The sequence below is a fragment of the Vidua chalybeata genome, chromosome 11, assembly GCF_026979565.1.
Source record: "Vidua chalybeata isolate OUT-0048 chromosome 11, bVidCha1 merged haplotype, whole genome shotgun sequence".
Taxonomy (NCBI): Eukaryota; Metazoa; Chordata; class Aves; order Passeriformes; family Viduidae; genus Vidua; species Vidua chalybeata.
Genome location: NC_071540.1, coordinates 14,189,320 through 14,206,996, shown reverse-complemented (window position 1 = coordinate 14,206,996; position 17,677 = coordinate 14,189,320). Strand labels below are relative to the sequence as shown.

The window sequence follows — 17,677 nt, the reverse complement described above, 5'->3', positions numbered from 1 at the left end:
CAGGTGTTGATGTGTTTCTGATACAGGGAAATCAAGACTGGGAATCACAGAATCCTGGAATTATTTGGGATGGAAGGTACCTTAAAGACCATCTTGTTCCAAGCCTGGCACCATGAGCAGGGATACCATGTTGTTCCAAGCCCTGTCCAACCTGGCTGTGAATGCTTCCAAGGAAAGGGGCATCCACACTTCTCTGGCCAGCCTGTGCCAGGGCCTCCCCACCCTGCTGCTGAGGTGATGCCAGTGTTCTCAGGTGATGGCTCATGCAAGGCAGGACTGAGGGATCTCCCAGGACAGCCAGTTCCATCAGCCAGCCTCTACATCAGCCAGCCTCCCCCTGCTCTGAATCCTGAACAGAAGCAGCTTCTTCTCAGCCTGTGGAGCCACTGCAGAGCTCAGGTACCAGCTCACAGCTCTCACACCTCCCACGTGCTGCCACCCCCTGCAGAAAGATGCTCCTCCTCACCCACTCCAGCACCTCTTCAAGTCCTTCACTGCTTTCTCCACAGTTTACACAGAATTTCTCCCCTCCAGCCTTCTTGGTTCTCAAGGAGGCAGCTCCAGTGCACCCTGTTCCCAGCATGGAAAAGGCATCTCAGTTGTGCCAAAGCAGCCCCAGGAGAATTTGTGCCAGTAAAGACTGGCTGAATCTGTTGGCTGCAAAGTGCCCCAGATCAGCCTGAAAAAAATCATGTCCTCTGAGGTGAGGGGAACAGCTTTCTGGGAAGAGTAAGATATTGATCTGGGTCTTCACCAAAAAGGGGAATCTTACGAAATACCAGTGTAATGATCTCCTGAGAGTTGCTGTCTCTGTGGGTGCATGTCCAAGGCTCCCCCGTTCATCCTTGCAGGAGGAATGCCTGAATGCCCTTTAGAAACAGCACCTGCAGTGCTGTGGCCATGACCTGCATTACAGTTACATCCCACAGCTCCTCAAAGTAGTCAAATCTAGGTGGAGACACAGATAAGTGCAAGGAATAAACACCAGTTTTCCTGAGCAGTGTAGGCAGGAAAGCAGAGGTTCCTGGAGTGGCTGCCAGTGGAGCACAGGACTGAGAAGGAGAGGCCGAGCTGGGTTGCTCAGCACTTGAGAAGACCAAAACCTGAAGAAATGTCCACAGGACCAGCAGGTCCAGCTCTTTCCCCAGTGATGCTTGAAGGGGTGCCACAGGCTGCTGAGACTTTGAAGCATTAGTTGCAGATCTACTCTGTGTGATGAAAAGTGACACTGCCCAAACCAAAGGGCCTGCAGCCATTTCCTCATGCTAATGACCTTCCTCTGGCCAAGCATCTGCTCTGAGCTTGGCTCCACACCAGCCCAAGACAGACACTTTGCAGCCAGCCTGTAATTCCCTGGCAGCAGAGGAGCCAGCAGGAGGAAGGTGTCTCAGCCAGTGTTTGTGTTATGTGCATTGGTCCAAGCTCCAGACATGAAGATATTTTCTCCTTCCCATTTGTCTCTTCCCCTTGGCCACTCTCTGGCCACACTCCCACAGTGGAGAGAAACGCCAGATCTTGTCCCCTGTGGTGCCCTGCCACCAGAAACTGCCACCTCCTCTGGGTTTTAGACAAACCCAGACTCTCTTACAAGGTGATGTCCCACCTTGCCACTGAGATGTGTAGCCCAGAAGGATCAGCTGGGTGGTTGTAATTAATTTAGCTGTAAAATGTGTTTTCTGCCTCAAGGTCCCTTCCCTAGAGAGCTTCTAAAATCATCTAGGGTCATGGCTAATGTGCTTCATGCTTTGACAGCAAGTTGTGTGCTGTGGATGAGGGAACTGGCTTCTCTGAGAGGTCATTATTCTCTAGGATGAGCAATTTGACCAGAAATACTGATGAGGATGGATCACTCTGGTCCTCAGAATATAGATTAGTTCCTAGAAGAGGGAGATAATGGATACCAGTATGCCCAGGGAGGTTTTACCCTTTCTGTCCCTGTGCAGGATCACCAAGAAGAGCTCATATGTTGTCCAAACATCTGCTCCCCAGGGAACATCCCTCCTGGGAGGGCACTGTGCTGGGGCAGAGCAGTCCTTGGTCTTGGGCCAGGCAAAACACCTTCCCTGTGGAGCTGTACCTGCCCTGCTTCCTCAGTACTTTTCCATTTCACTGTTAGCCTGATGGACAATGTTTTCCAAAATACACAGACAAGGCTGTAAATCGTGTTCAGACAAGACTCAGAGTGCAGCTTCTATCACCTAAACCCAACACTCGAATTCAAGCTCCTCCTCTCAGTGCTCTGAGATTGGTTTGACCACGTGTGTTCCAGGCAATGCTTCAGTGCCAGCCACGAGCTCCAGCACTGTGCTGGAATATTGATTCAGTACCCTTTCAGATGGAATTCAATTAACTAAATTACCATCTTCCCAGCATGGCATGGTTCCAGATAAAATGTTATTATCCAGGACTCATCCCTGCATTTTGTTAATGTAATAACTGCAGCAGAGTTGTGAGAACACAGGGGGAGATGGAAGCAGGAAGATGCAGAAAAAGAAAACAAAAGGATTCACCAGATTTAAATACAACAAGAGATACCATCCAAGGTAAAACAGAACGTGGTCCATATTTAATGTCTGTTTTGTTCCCTGTACAGAGCACAATTGTATAATTGCTCTGAACTCCAGAACTACCCAGAGCTGTGTGCACAGCTTCACAGGTGTGTGTTGCACATCCTCCTAGTGGGGATGATGGTGCATTTCCCATGACTGCTGCATTTCTCAGCTGGAAGAGGTGTTTTGGGAACAGTGTGGCTGCTCTCTTTAGTCAGCTGCTGCAGCAGGATGGTTTGTGGATAGTAAAGACCCAGGCAAGATTGTTGCAGAAAAAAGATTAAATGATAAGCAGGCATTTGGGAGAGGGCACCTGCTGCAAGGATATTTTTCCAAATCTGATACACTGGTTTCATCATGGAGCTATAGAATGTCTGGGACTAGAAGGGATCTCAAAGATCCTTTAGTTCCAACTCCCTGCCATGGGCAGGGACACCTTCCACTGTCCCAGGCTGCTCCAAGCCCTCTCCAACCTGGCCTTGGACACTTCCAGTGATCCAGGGGCAGTCACAGCTTCTCTGGGCACGCTGTGCCAAGGCCTGCCCACCCCCACAGGGAAGAATTTCTTCCCAATATCCGATCTAACCCTGCCCTCTGTCAGTGTGAAGCCATTCCTCCTTGTCCTGTCACTCCATGCCTTTGTCCAAAGTCTCCCTCCAACTCTTTTGGAGCTCCTTTAGGGACTGGAAGGTGCTCTAAGGTCTCCTCCTCTCTTCTCCAGGCTGATTTCCATTTATTCAAAATGACGTTTTAAAACATTTGTACTTGGAGCTCTAAGCCTGTAGCCCTGAGCTCTGTGTTTGAAGACCTGCAGCTACAGCCAAGATTCATTTCAAGATGTCATGCAGAGATTGCTGACAGTCGTTAATAACTGATAGAAGCTGTTCCAAGAGATCAACAGCGTGTGCTAAGACAGCTGGAAGCACATCAGTGGAGCTCTGTGATTGCAAAGGGCAATCAGGTCTCCTCTCTCTCCTTTTGACCTAAGATATTTTCCTAAAAAAAAAGGTTTCGTCAGACACAGAATATTCCTGATGTGCTGCTCACTGAACTGGCATTTTCATGACTTGGCTTAGAAGTCTGTGACCAGTTCCAGCCTCATTAAGGCCCTAATGTGTGTTAATGGTCCCCAAAATAGCTCTCTGTTGTGTCCAAATCCATGCATTTGCCAGCAGTGGGGGGCATTACAAGAAGCAGACACGACTGGAGGAATTCTGCTGGGACTCAGGTCCCACGTCCTGCCGTGACAGGTGAGCTGGCCCCTGCTGTGACCAGCCCACACCTCTGCCTGTCCGCAGAGCAGCCCTGGGCTCCTGTAGTTTAGCCAATTGTTTCACTTCCAGCCTTGGAAATAACACCCGGCAACTCGGACATTTTTCCAAAACAACTCATCAGAAGGCAACACAGGCAGAAGGGTGGGTGAGCTTACAGGTGCTGCTTTCTGAACATTTTCTATCAGGCTGGGCTGTTCTGAGGGACAAAGGGGACTGTGGGATCCAGCAGCTGGAGGCTACACACGGCAGCCTGTGAGAGGCTGCACATTCTGTTTGTAAAAAAGCTTGTTTTGGTCCTTCAGCAGCCCAGGTATCCTATGATGCTCCGGCTTCCTTGGAGTAACTCCATTCTTGCTGTACCGTGACTCCAAGCTCCTGGAAAATGCCAATAGGGCACATCTGGCTCTGGCACCACATGTGTGGTTGCTCTGTATCAGTTCTCATGAGCTTTATAAATCACATCAGCCATCATGAGCTTTATCAATCACATCCATTTTCTGGATGCCCTGGAGGCTCTGAAGGATCCTTCTGTTTTTCTTTACTCCGTGGGTGTTTGATTCCTGGAGATGCAGTGGCTGGAACCAGCAGTCTGATCCATCTCTGGTAGGGTGGAAGCTGCTACATGGTTCCCCCAAAGCCTTTCATCCAGCTACTGAATCTGATAATCCCTTTGGGATGAGACAAGACATAAGAAAACAAACCCCAAATCCCCAGAATCACAAAGGGTCATAAATGTTACAAGAAATGAATCACTTCTGTACAGTTTTCCCCATGTCTGGTAAGTCCCTGGGAGCCTTTCCAGTGGTGCTGCTGAGCCTTCGGAATGGATGAATGTCCATGAATGTAACATGGTGTGAGTTTAAGCAAACCCTTATGTCACTGCTTTGAAGTATTTGTCTCAAACACACTTCTAAAGAAAAAAAAACTTTTTCCAAGCATTCCTGCATAGGTGTGCAAAAAAAAAAAAAAAAAACCAAAAAACCAAAACCTTAAACAAGCAGTAAAATCTGAAACACACAAAGATAATGTGGAGTTTTGGCAGGAAGCTCAGGTGATGTCAGGAAACAATTCTAAACAGAAAAGTTTCTATGGATTTTTTTTTTTTTTTTTAAGACCTAATTGGAAACAGATTTTTGCTTTGGGTTTAAACACTTCCCTGCAGCATCTGCAGTGTTACCCCTGCCTTATGCATGTCAGGAGCAGGAGGGTATGGAGCAGAGGAGGGAAAAGCTCAGCATCCTCCTGTTCATGTTATTGCTACACGTTTAGCCTGTCTTTGGACAGTCATGTAACATCATTTTCTTGGGATTATTACCCAGTAGATTTTAAGGTAAATTACAAAACCCAGCGAGGCTCCTGTCCATTGAGGTCCATCCCTCCGCCCTCATAAATCCAGCAAGGATTTCTTGCTCCACTGAGACGGAGCTTTGAGAAGAACAAGGAGCCGGGGGCGGTTGCGATGTTTTCCCGGGAATCGGGAGCTCCTCTGTGCGGCCACAGCGGGGTCAGACACGGAGCTGAAACACAGCCACGGGCACAAAACTCCAGGAAAGCCACAGGAAACACAAAACTCCACAGGCACCGTCTGAACACGGGATCTGTCCCCTCCCAAAGCACGGAAGTGTCAGTGGGTTCACACTGCACAGGCTGGAGAGAGCAGCAGCGACCAGCCACTTGTTCATGCAGTGCTTATCTATCAATGGGATAATAAAAATATCCTTATTTTAGGTTTTATTTTTTTTTCTGAAAACATTTCCCCCTTATCCTAAAACACCATCTGGCTGCCCTTCTTCCATCATCCCTATCAGATCTGCCATCTAAAAGCATCCAACAGCTCTTTTATATTAATGTTCTTTGGAGTCAAGTTGATCAGCAGAGAATGTCAAACACACCAGTGACTCCAAAATCATAAACCTGACACAAAAGCCAGCCTGCAAACCACTGTCTGGAAAGCTTATTAATAAAAAAATCAAATTAATTATCTTTATGTCAGCTGAGACTTCCAGTATAATGGTAAACCTAAGACAACATTCAAGACATGTACACCCATCCCTGAGGTGTGGCACTGACCCAGAATTGCAGTTGTTATCGTATAGATTTATTCAGATATTAATATTTAAAGTATAAATTATTAACTAATATAAAATATAGATATTAAGGGATGGGTTAGCCTGTATTCATACCAATGCTCTTGACCTTATCTCCAGAGGAAGTTAAAAAAACTATTCTGAAAAACTGTTTAAATATTTAAATAATAAAATATTAATGTATATTAATAAAATATTAATAAAGTATTGATGAGCACTCCTATATGTTTGTTCTAAAGCCCTCTTTAGGTTTTTTTAACTGAAAATCCCACATGATCAAATTGATTAGTTAATTTATTAGCTGCCATATTCCAGGTTTTCTTGGTTTTTTTTTTTATTCTTTGGGTCTTGCTTCTCACCTGTTCCCTGTTCTAAGAGAAATGACACAAACAGCATCTAATTAAAGAGATCTGCCACGTGAGCAGTGTGTTAATTGGCTTTTAAATAAATTACAGCCCTGCTCCTTCCTCCAGGCCTGATGGCACAGCATGGCACGGCACAGCACAAGCCATGGCTGGGAGCAGGGGTGAGACCCCTTTGTGCAGGGGGAGCTGCTGGGCACTGCTGCCCATCAAACAGAGCCTCAGCTGCCTGAATTCCTCAGGAATGTCTGGGAGTACTTTCTTTGGAGCAATGGTGCCATGAGGGTGTTTTGGTAGTGCTTTCTTCTACTGTCCCCTAAAATTGGATTGAGCCTCAGAAATACCAAGATTTTACTATCCAGTTGTTTTTCTTAAAATTTTTCATCTTTCTTGCTTGAACAGTATCAGCAATAAGAAGTTGATGTGATTATCTATATAAAGTCTTTTTCACCACATCATCTTTGATTATCAGTGCAGTCTGGAGCTACAAGCTGTCTCTGGAAGCTACTGATTTTAATTCTTGCATCCATTTACAGAGGGTTTCCCTCCCCTCCCCACCCCCATCCTTTTCCAGACATGCTTTTGACCCCCTTTTGTGTGGCCATTTGTATGAGAAATAGCCTAAAAACATTCCAGACATCAGGCTGTTCTAGAATTTACAGGTTTGTTCTTTCCCCTCAGTGTTTTCTGTGTGGATGAACCAGAGAGCGTTGTGGGATCTGCAGAAGAAGAGTTAATTAATTTTAATGTCAGTGAATGGTATTTCTCAATTCCTAAAAGTCACTCTGTCTCCTGAATCTCTGATGTGGAAAGCAGCTCCTGCACAGGGTAAGTCTGATAACCATAAATCATTTATTGACCGACGCAGTTTTGTGTTTAGGCACCTTCATTTTTACACGCAGACCTCAAAGTTACCTCTTCTCAGCTCTGTTGAATTTATCCTATGAGCATTAATTTTGCAGCTGAAGCCTTTCTTGCAGGCAAAGTGGGACTTTCTATGTTGTTTTTCCATACTTTTTTTCATTCTTAGATAATATTGTTTGCAGAAGGACATCACAGAGTTTGTGTGAAATTTTATCATTGCTCCTGATAGGTATCCAAATAAAAGTCACATTCAACTCCTCTGCCCTGGTTGGTGAGCACAGAAACTGTTCCAAATTTCATGCTTGACCTTCCCATAAGAGCTCTTTTATGGTTTAATTTTTAATTAACTACAGTTAAAAAAAGCAGCTGCTGTGTTTGAGGACAATTTTATATTGCCCCATCTTATTGAATACAAATGTTTTAATCTGGAAAAGGTGGTGCTGCCCTTTCTACTGCTCTGTGAGGAGGTTCAGTTGGCCTGAAAATAAATTCATTCTAATGGGACACCACTGAATTTACTGTCATGTGCAACAGGAAAGTGACAGCTCTTCCTCCTCCCCTACACTCTGTATCTGTATAAATGAAAATACTAAATGGGTATCTCTCACAAAGATTTTTATTTGCTATACAGCTGTAAGTATTTTTTATTTTCATTAAAGTGTAATTTTGTCTTGTGCCAGTGAAGGGTGAGTCTGTACATCCTGGCTGGATGAAAAGTCTACTTTCAAACATTAATATCTGCATTTCCTCCAAGTTTTATCTAAACTCTGAGTTTCTTCTGATTTCCAGTTTCATTCTTTTAAAATGGAATTGTCTCAAAAATGTTATGCTGCTCAATATTTGTAACATCAAATATTAACATTTTGCATTTAATATCATCCCTTTGTTTATTTTTTCCTTCTTTTTAGGCAGTGTTTAAAGATGTTCCCTCTCCAAAGGCTGGGAGAGGAAGAGCAGCAAACTCAGTAGTCTGTTACTGCATTAACAAATGTGCACCATGACATTTACCATGGCCCTGTTGAGGTATGGCCAGGAACACATCCCACTGAACTAGAATTCCTGCATTCCCCATCCCTGGAAGTGTTCAAGGCCAGGCTGGACCAGGCTTGGAGCACCTGATCTATTCTAAAGTGTCCCTGTCCATGGCAGAGGGATGGAGCAAGATGATTTTAAAAGCCTTTTCCAACCCAAACCAGTTTGTGATCACAGATTTGTGCAACATCTGCACATCTCCAGATTTCTGAGTTTTTTAAGGGCAGGATCAGCAAAGTCAGATTAGTCCAGCTGAAAAACACTCCATCTGCCCCCTCTGCTGGTGTCCCTGCTCTAAGGCTGAAAAATGCTTTCCAAAACTGCAGTGGTCAGGAGAACTCAGGGAGCTTACAGGAGAGGACACTCTCCTTTCACAGGCACAGCAATCTATTAGGTCTATAAAATCTATCAATCACCAGAAATTGAGATGGCTTAAAACACCAGTGTCCTGTGACTATCCCACATTCCACTAAACTAGAATTCTTGCATTCCCCATTCCTGTGAGTGCCTAAGGCCAGGCCAAGGATGCTCCAGGGCTTGGAGCAACCTGGTCCAGTGGAAGGTGTCACTGCCCATGGCAGAGGGGCTGAACGAGATGGTCTTTAAGGTTTCTTCCAACCCATTCCAAGATTTTATAGTTCTAACACCTGCATGGCCAAGCTATGTTTGGGAATTGTTGGGAGTACAAAGCAGGGGCCAAGCACCATGGCCATTACTAGCAGAGATAATGGTGCTCCTGGGAAGGGTGGATTTCCAAACAGTCCACTGAATCCATCTACCCACTTTAGGGGATTCACTGTGGAAAATGCCACGATGAGTTTTCCTTGTGAGGCGTGTCATGAGTGTCACAGAGCAGAGTGGGAGTCCTGCTTTTCAGTATCAGACTTTATCTATCCCTGGTTAGTTAAAGGGGGAGAAAAAAAAGAAAGAAGGGACAGACAATGTCACTTATCTTGTAGAAAGGCTGGAAAAAGTATTGAAAATTCCAATTCTGACAAACATTTCAGGGAAAGACCTCTGGTTTAGGAGCTCATTTATTCTGGTTGCACCTTCTCAAAAATGCATCATCTAATCTGGGATTTCTGACATGTAGCTCATTCTGTGGAAGACAAGATTGGCAATGGAAAGATTTCTACTTATGCCAATAAAACCATTTTTTTTCTCATTGTTTGGGTGCCAGATATGCAATAGGGGGAAAAAATTGTTTGTGTAATTTTCAGTGTTTAAAATGACAGGCACCATCAGCCTCACCCCAATAATCTGCTGGGTTAGGTTTGGTCAGAGAAATGTTACTTCAACCTGTTCCCCGAACTCTGAGGGGGTATTTAGAAACACCCCAGGGACAACTGCTCCTCTCAGTGCTCCCTGTCTCCTCCTGCAGCCCAGATTCCCATGCTGAAATCATGACACAATGCAAGTAAGATTCATATAAAGAAAATAACCTTTATTAGACAAATCAATCAAACCCTGAAAAAAGAGTGTCAGGTAAACAATACTAAAGGTTTTTCCAGCAATTTAGAAACCTTTGAAACTGAGAAATTCCAGACGTTTCATGTTCCTCTTGTTGCATTAGTAACTTGTGACATGAGCTACTGCTGTCTTGACAGCCCAGAAACCTTGCATTAACCCAGCAATTATCTCAAAATAGTAACTTGTAAAATATTCCCTGTATAACTGTTTCCCACGCAATTTTGTACAAAGGTGTCAAACGTATTTTCTTTGCTGTCTGAAAAAAAGAACAAGGTTTAAAAACATCCAGCTTATTAAAAATAAACAAGTGTTTTACATACAGTACAGGAATTTCCAAACTTGAAGGAACACTGTCTCCAGGGTGGCTGTGGGGTGTAACATCCCAGTCTGCCAAGGGGAGAGAACTGCAGTTAAATAAATTACTACTCCATCTTCTTCCTCAGGCCAAATGTAGCACTTCTCTCACACCTGCAGGAGCCTGATTTACAGCCCTGCATAAACCAGGAGTAAACAGGAGCTTGGCAGCCAAGTAACCACTGTTTCCAGAAATGCTAATTTTCATTTTGTCCAAGAACAGAGGGAGGGTGTCACAGCCACACAGTGACCTTGGATGTTACTCATGAAAAGCCACCTTAGAACACAGGGCTCGTTTGTCCTCCAGTTACGCTGTGCTACTTCAAACAACGTGCACTTAAGATTCAGCATTATAATCAACCCATTACACTCAAAACTTGGTCTCGAATGCCAGCACCATCCAAAGCTCCTCAAACAAGCCACAACAGTGGGACTGAAGTACCAGAAGAGGGGCGAGTCAGAGATGAAGCAAGGAGCCAGTCCCTGTCACTCCAAAACCAGAGGTTCAACCAGGACAAAGCACAATGGAGCCTGAACTAAGCCACTGGAACCTGAGCCAGCAGGGCAAGAGAGAAACTTGCACTGGGACAGCAGCTACAGGGGGCAAGTGGCTAAAATTAGAGCCAAGAATTTTGGTGCCTCCTGAGCTCCACCAGACAGCTCCCTCTTCCTCACTCCTACTGACACCTCTGCTGGCTGCTCCACAGCCCCTCTCTGTGTCAGCCTCCCCAGTGGCATCAGGGGAGTCTCTGCCTGGGCATCTCCCCCTTCTCTGGTGAATGCACTGAGGATTTACAGGTGGAGCTGGCAGTCAGAGCAGAGGTGGCACAGGCAGTGGCAGAGCTGAGAGATGGTTATGAGAGAGATTAGCTCAGCACCAAGGCACTGGAAGAACCATCTGAAGAAACAATTCATAACAATGAAATTGCTTTTATTAGAATGAAAGTATTAAGCCAAGGAAATAAATTATTGCTATGATAGACATATTTAGAACATAAGGAAGGACGTTAAATCTTGAGCTTCAGGTCACTATAATCCTGAAACAGAAAGTTAGACTACTTTTTTTAAATACCTCAATTTCTCTTCATGCCCTTCCAAAAACTTTATAAAATGTGCAGCTTACACAACAAATAGTAACAGAGTCACTTGTAATAAAAATCTGTACAACTCATAGCTTTAAAAATAATACTTTTTTTTTTCCCAAACTGCTATGTTACTTATAAATATAGGGCTAACAAGTTTTAAATGCCCAAGGTCCCATCCAACACCAAAGCTATTACATTTAGTTGACAGAAGCCTTCCTGGGACTTCGCCTCAGGCAGAGGTCAGGTTTTGGGCTGTTTGAAAGAGCCTGATAATGGGCAAAAAATATCTTCATGGATGAAGACTGTGTCCTTCTGCTGGTCAGAGGCCTGGGGTCTTCAGTGAGTTTGAAATGGCAATCAAACCTGGAACACAGCACCGTGCAATGGGTTAGACCAGCTGCACTCCTGTGACATGGCAGGATCCCACAGGTCCCTCTGTCCTGGCCAGCAGTGATTTCACAAAACACTTGAAATCCACTGTTTGTCAGAGGTAAATTTTGTTGGGGAAAGAATGTTTTAGTGGAAGAGCCTTGCAGGAGAAGCACAGCTCTTCCCCCATGTGGAGATCTGCCTCTGTGCCTCAGAACTCGCCCAAAGATTATGTGCTGCTGTCCCTACTGCTTCTGTGGTCACTTCAAAAGTCTCATCTGTGACCCTCCAGAAGGGGCTCAGGATCTTAAATCTGAACCTTGGCTGGTTCTGTACAGCTGGTTCTGAACTCCTGCACCTGCAGTTCACAAGCCATGGGCCTGCGTGGTGTCACACTCCACGGTGCCAAACCTACGAGCCATTTACCACCCTGTGCCTGGACCATTCAAGCCCTAATCCTGCCTCTCTCATGCTTGTACCCCTCTGCTCCCTGTGAGAAGGGAGGCTCAGCCCTAAGGACAGAGAGGAAAAGGCTGAGACAAGAGCAAGCTGGTTTGAGTGGGTCCTGACATGACATATCAAGGGCTGCCAGACACAAGCAGCAGTCCTGCTTGGCTGCACATCCTGTCAGGGTTCACCCTCCTTGGATCAACAGTTCCTCACAGACAAGGCATCCTCCCAAAATCACTAAATACTGGAGCAACATCTGGAAGTTCCCTCAGAACATCCTGACCATAACCTAGCAGGCTCCTCTGCCTGGTAAATACCGTCTCCTTTGGAGTTTCAAAGGAAACTGTGGGATAAATCTACCTTGGGGAGAATATTGTGATTCCCCAAGGCAGTTCAGAGGGACTAAGAGCAGGATTTTGTCAAACAGCCACAAGAAACAGATTAGTGGTTAGACAGGTGGGCAGCATTCAGAGGAAAGCAGCTCATCTGAACACTAAGGAGGAGGTCAAGCCTTTACTACCTGAACGTGATTTTGCTTGTTTTGCTTCTGCAAGGCAGAAAGCATCAGACCAGCTGTTCAGAGGGTGGCTCCATGGGAGCTGCTCCTCTGTAACCAGAGGAATCAGAGCCTCAGACACCAGTCAGGAATGCATGGGGAAAACTCACAGAGGAGCTGACAGTGAGGTTCCCCTGACTCAGAGCTACTGACAAACCTGACCAGCACTCAGAACTGCTGGAAAATCCCCTGCAGGGGCTACTTACAACAACTCCACTTCCTGAGGCGGGGCCGAGGGGCTCACACTATTCTTGAGGGACTTATGGTGACCTGGCCTGCTTTCTGCAGAAGAGAGAAGCCAGCGTTAGTATGGGGTTAGAGGACAACAGCATCAGGACAGGATCTAGTGGGAAAGGAAGCAGCTGAGAACTCTCAGGAACACACTGGCATCTCAGAGCAACAGGCTTCCACTCCTCCATCTCATCATTCCCCAAAAAAAAAGGCCCAAACCTCCCAAGAAAGGAGCTTGGCAGCATGTGCAGCAGAGCTCCAGCCATTCCAGGAGGTTATTTATGTACCCCAGCCCGTGGCAGCATTATAGCTCCTCTTTGTGCAACATCTCCTCCTTGTGTAGCCTCCAGCACTTCAGGTCCTTTCCAGCTCATCTCCTCAGGGATCTTGGCCACCGCAGGGGTGGCTCCTGCACCAGAGGGCTCCCGCCCGCCCCAGAGGATGCAAGTCTCTGCAAGAGGAATGTCACTTCCCCACAGTCACCCCAAGCCCAAAAGCAGCATCTTCGGTTCCCCTGTGAGAGGCGGTGGCTTGAACTGGGGAAGCAGTTACAGGAGCAGGCAAAGTGAAGAGAGTGTTTTGGCTGCTTGCACTTACTGCAGAAATGTACTGGCTGTTTGTGAACCTGGGTCTGCCCTCCATGGCAGAGCTGTGTTGTGGGCCTACGGGCATATAAGGGGGCGAGCCCATGTCTTCACAGAAGCTTTCTTGTGGGACGCTGGAGACACAGCCACTGTCGGAGCCGCTGGAGCCAGTGGCTGACATGCAGTGCGATGACTCTGAGCTCTCTGTTGCTGAGGAAAGAGAGGAAGGTCACTCTGATAACCACAACTTTGGACTGCATATAACCCATGCCACATACGCTTGATAATGCACTTGTCTGCAAAGGCACTGGCCACACAAGCCCACAGATCAGCCACACTCCTGTCTGGGCCTCTTTAAGGCCACAGACAACAAACCAACACAAGGAAGAAGAGTTATAATACTGCTGGTGATTGGTATGGGTTGGCCAACAAAGTTCACACAAGGGAAGGCAAATGCATCTGGATGGTGAGGGCAAAGGACAGAGCACTTCATACCAGAGGGGCAGGGATGCAAATCCCCAAGACCACAACAATATCTATCAGTACACATTACCAAGCCTGCCATGGGTGCAGCTGCAGCTCAGCAGGTACTTTATAACCCCTGTATTTGAGCTAACTCCCCTCATGGAACCTGAGACAGAGCTGGCATAGAAAGGCAGGGCCCTCATGCCCTGGTCTGGGTAGGAGACAGGGACTGCCATGACCCCAGCAAGCCTGGTCTGACCACACAACACAGAAAAAGGTGCAGGGATGAGCCCATTTATCCCAGGTGCTGCAGAGCAGCGGGGCTGTACGTACTCATTGAGGGCTGGCTGCTCGTCTCGTGCTCCAGCTCATCTTCCTCAATGCAAGTGCCGATGTCAAAGGGGCGTCTGGGGGCCAGGACTCCTGGCAGCAGAGCCTGGTCCAGGTACATATGGAGGTTGAGGGGCCCCAGCAGGGAGGAGGAGGAGGAAGGGGTGTAGGTTGTGGGGGTGCTGCTGGTGGAGAGCTGCGTCTGTGTCCTCTTGAAGGGGTTGGAATGGTCAAACAGAGACACTGCAATTGAGGCTCTGGTCCTGGCACCTGCCAAAAAACATACAAAAAAATCCCTGAGAACCAGTCCTGCCTCACTCACATGGATCAAGGGGGAAGGGACAGCTGGCACCTACCTCTGCCTTTCATGATGTAATCAATAGCACGGTCATTAATAGCTGCCTCACTGGGTTTGATATCCAGGAACGGCTTGTTACCCACACCCATGGAGACCATCTCCTGCATACGGATTTCTAGAGAGGAAGAGACCCACAGCCACATTGTGAGGCTGACCCAACCCAACCCTCCCCACAGGTTTTATTCAGCCACAGGTTAGAGCACTCCTGGGCTGGGCTGCTTCTGAACTGCTGAGATTAGATCTCTTCTCCCCTTCCTCCCCTCCCCAGCGCTGTGGAGTCTCCAGGAACAAGCAATCATGCCCTGCTCCAGCCAAGTAGCTCAGTGCCATGCCACCTACTAGAGTCCTGCCAAGCGGGAAGTCTGCGGGGGACAGGAGGGACTTGGTCAGCATGATTCAGTAGTGAGCTCCAGTAGTGGCCTAGATCACAGCGAGACCAACAAGTCTTTCAGGGCCACAGCCTGTGCTCACAGGACAGGGAACCCTGAGCATGGATCTTCTGTTCACAGAGAAGAGGTGGGCATCTACAGTCATATAGAACTTGCACCAGTTGAATTCCCTGGGGATGAGGGGCAGGGAAGGGACATGCCCAGCCAGGCCCAGCACATGCTCCTGAGGCTGCATGCTGGCACACAGCTGCTTGCTGCACAGAGCTGCCTGGTAACAGGATCCAAACCTACTCAGGACAGCATGAGCTGAACAGGGCTCCCGCACCTTTTGCGGCACAGAAGGAATTCCAGGAAGGAATCACACCTTTATTGCGGGCTGCCTGCTGCCACAGGATTTTGGCAATGTCACTGGTCCAGGCCTGCTTAGTCTCAGCTGAGCTGGCCTGGAGGATGTATGTGTCACTGGACTTCCGCCTTCGGAACCAGATCTCAAAGCGCAGGCCGCTGTCTCCAGAGTTCTCTGTCAGACCAATGTCTGCAGTCTGTGAGGAAAACGAAAAGCAAAGAATAAACCAGACTGCACCAGGAGCAAAAGGAGTAAGCTGCTTGAACCTTGCGCTAGAGCTATCCCCAGCTTGGCTGAGGAAGGAGCCTGAGGGTCTGGAAAGCAGCAGGTATGTCCTGGACACAGGTGAGCACAGACAGCTCAGGTAATTCCTAGTGCTCCATCCAGAATTACCACCAGTTCCCTGCCATCTACACACTGCCTTTCCCCCATACTCCACAACCCTCAGAAAATGCTGGTCCCACATCTCACAGCACAGAGGACTGAGGCATTAATGGTTGAAGTATTCCCTTCTGGCTTCACTGCATGGTTTGGAGGAGGCTTAGAAGTGGTGGGAGCAGCTCTTCTGCTGAAGGTGCTCCTGCTTCCCATTTCAGAGGCATGTGCCATGGGGAAACCAGCCATGGACACATCCCACACAGGAGGGAGCTGCAGGGCTGCCCTTACCTTGAAGGAGCGCTTGTAGATATAAACATCAAAGCCACCCTCGATCTTCTTGGGCTTGCTGAAGAGGATGAGGTCCTCAAAGAGGAACACGTGTCGCTGGCACTTCCTGCGGCCCAGCCAGATGGTGAACTCATCCTGCCGCACCAGCTGCCCCTGCTCCTTCAGGTTTACCTGGACACGAGAGGACATCCTCGTAAGACTCCAGCAGCATGACCCAGGCAGCCCTAGATCTGGACTTGGAAAACATGGTCCCATATGGCTGTAGCCCAGGTGGTGAAGAAGTAGCAGCTACCTGACATCTTTAAGAGGGCTCTCAAAAAATGTCAGGCTGCATGGCATTGCTGGGGACCACATCAGGCTGAAACAACTGACTCCAAGCTCAGGGGAGAGCTGGACCTTTCTCCTGTGTGTAACCCATAGATGACCCTCTTCTGTCTCCCTGTGCAGATCTGTGACAAACCTCTGAAGTGGCAACTGCAGGCAGCAGCCAGAGCTTTCTCTTGGGGAGGAAATGAGTTCAATCCACTATGAGGAGCCCATCTGGGTCAGAAGGCCAGCTCCTCGGTTCTTCCTGATCCAGACTGATCTGACTCCACCCTGAGCCCTGGGGTTTCTCCATCTCCAGTGCTGCACTTTGCATGCCTCTCCAAGTCCCACCTAGTTGATTTTGCCCTACTCTTGGCATTGGCATCAGTTTGAATTCCTTCTTGCAATCTGCCTGACCCTCTTTTGACAGCTCAAGAGATGAAAGATCCAAAGCAACCTGCAGGATGCCATCTGCAAGGGCTGTGAGGCTGCCTCCCATCACTGGTAAGCAACTGGGAGCATGTTTATGACAAGCAGCTCACCCAGCTCAGGTAGCAGCACCCAGGCTCTCTGCCCTAGGAAATCAAGGAGACCTCCCAGCCCCACTGCTCCTGTGCCCCATGCCTCAGCAGTCCTGCTATGCTGTACTGGCAGATAGAACTCTGATCACTGGGGGAACCTGAGGGGAGGCTCACTGTACAATCCAAAGACCCCAAGTCTAGAGAAGGGGAATAAGTGTGGCTCTGCTCCCTGGGCAGGGGAAGACGCTGGAACGTACGTCACAGTCACGGATGGCATCCATGGCCAGCAGGTCATTTCCATGCCGGAGCTGAAACTTCACCATCTCCTCAGCAGCACGGAGATAGCCCAGCTCCTGCTCTTGTGCCTCGCTGCACTCCTTGATCAGGTCCTTCAGGAGTAGGGCATATTTGCTCATCCGCTGGATGGGCTTCAGCAGGTAGGAGGCCAGGTCCATCTTATCCCCCAGCTGCACCTGCTTGAACTGAGAAATGCAGCAGAGTGAAGGCAGCAGCTACCACAAGGAGAACCCTGTGCCTCCAGGCAAGCACTGTCACCTCTTGACTAGGGTACTCGGAAAATGAGTACTCTTGGGGAAATGTAAGGCCACAGGGCCAATGCTGCTGTGTGCTGGGTTTCTTTCCCAAGCCCTCACTGCACTTCTGCCCTGTTCCTTCCATACAGCTGTGCAGAGTTGTGCCAGGGAAGCAGAGGCAGCACCGAGCCTGCCTTAGGCAGGTAAGTTGGCTTTGCTTAAACAGATCAGTGACCAAACACACTGAGCAATCCTGATGCAGGCAGTAGAACTCACCTTGAAGAAGGTATTCCCATGGCTGGCCAGCAGCGAGTCTGACTTCGGCTTGTTCTTGCTATACAGCGCATACATTCCAAACTGGTCTTTCTGCAGAAGAGATCCACCCTCGAGTGAGACCCATGCACCCAGGACATGGTGACAGCCACGAGCCTGGTAGGTTACTCTAGTACTTCTGCCTCCCTCATGCTGCACCAGAGCCTCCTCTGATACCAGGAAT

The 17,677-nt window shown here is 47.9% G+C and overlaps 1 protein-coding gene across 4 annotated transcripts in view; it reads right to left on the bottom strand.

The window, feature by feature from the left end:
- Nucleotides 1-9,591: 9,591 nt before the first annotated feature.
- PLEKHG4 (pleckstrin homology and RhoGEF domain containing G4) overlaps nucleotides 9,592-17,677 on the bottom strand; it is an 86,967-nt gene continuing 78,881 nt past the window's right edge. The window contains exons 16-24 of one of the 4 annotated variants that reach the window (XM_053952729.1): nucleotides 17,458-17,547; nucleotides 16,906-17,130; nucleotides 15,822-15,992; nucleotides 15,135-15,351; nucleotides 14,419-14,535; nucleotides 14,066-14,332; nucleotides 13,281-13,477; nucleotides 12,659-12,734; nucleotides 9,592-11,440 (exon numbers count right to left, since the gene is read on the bottom strand). In XM_053952729.1, coding sequence (XP_053808704.1) covers nucleotides 12,693-12,734; nucleotides 13,281-13,477; nucleotides 14,066-14,332; nucleotides 14,419-14,535; nucleotides 15,135-15,351; nucleotides 15,822-15,992; nucleotides 16,906-17,130; nucleotides 17,458-17,547 — 1,326 coding nt within the window. In that variant the 3' untranslated portion in view covers nucleotides 9,592-11,440; nucleotides 12,659-12,692. The other 3 variants (XM_053952731.1, XM_053952730.1, XM_053952728.1) reach the window with 3 other exon arrangements.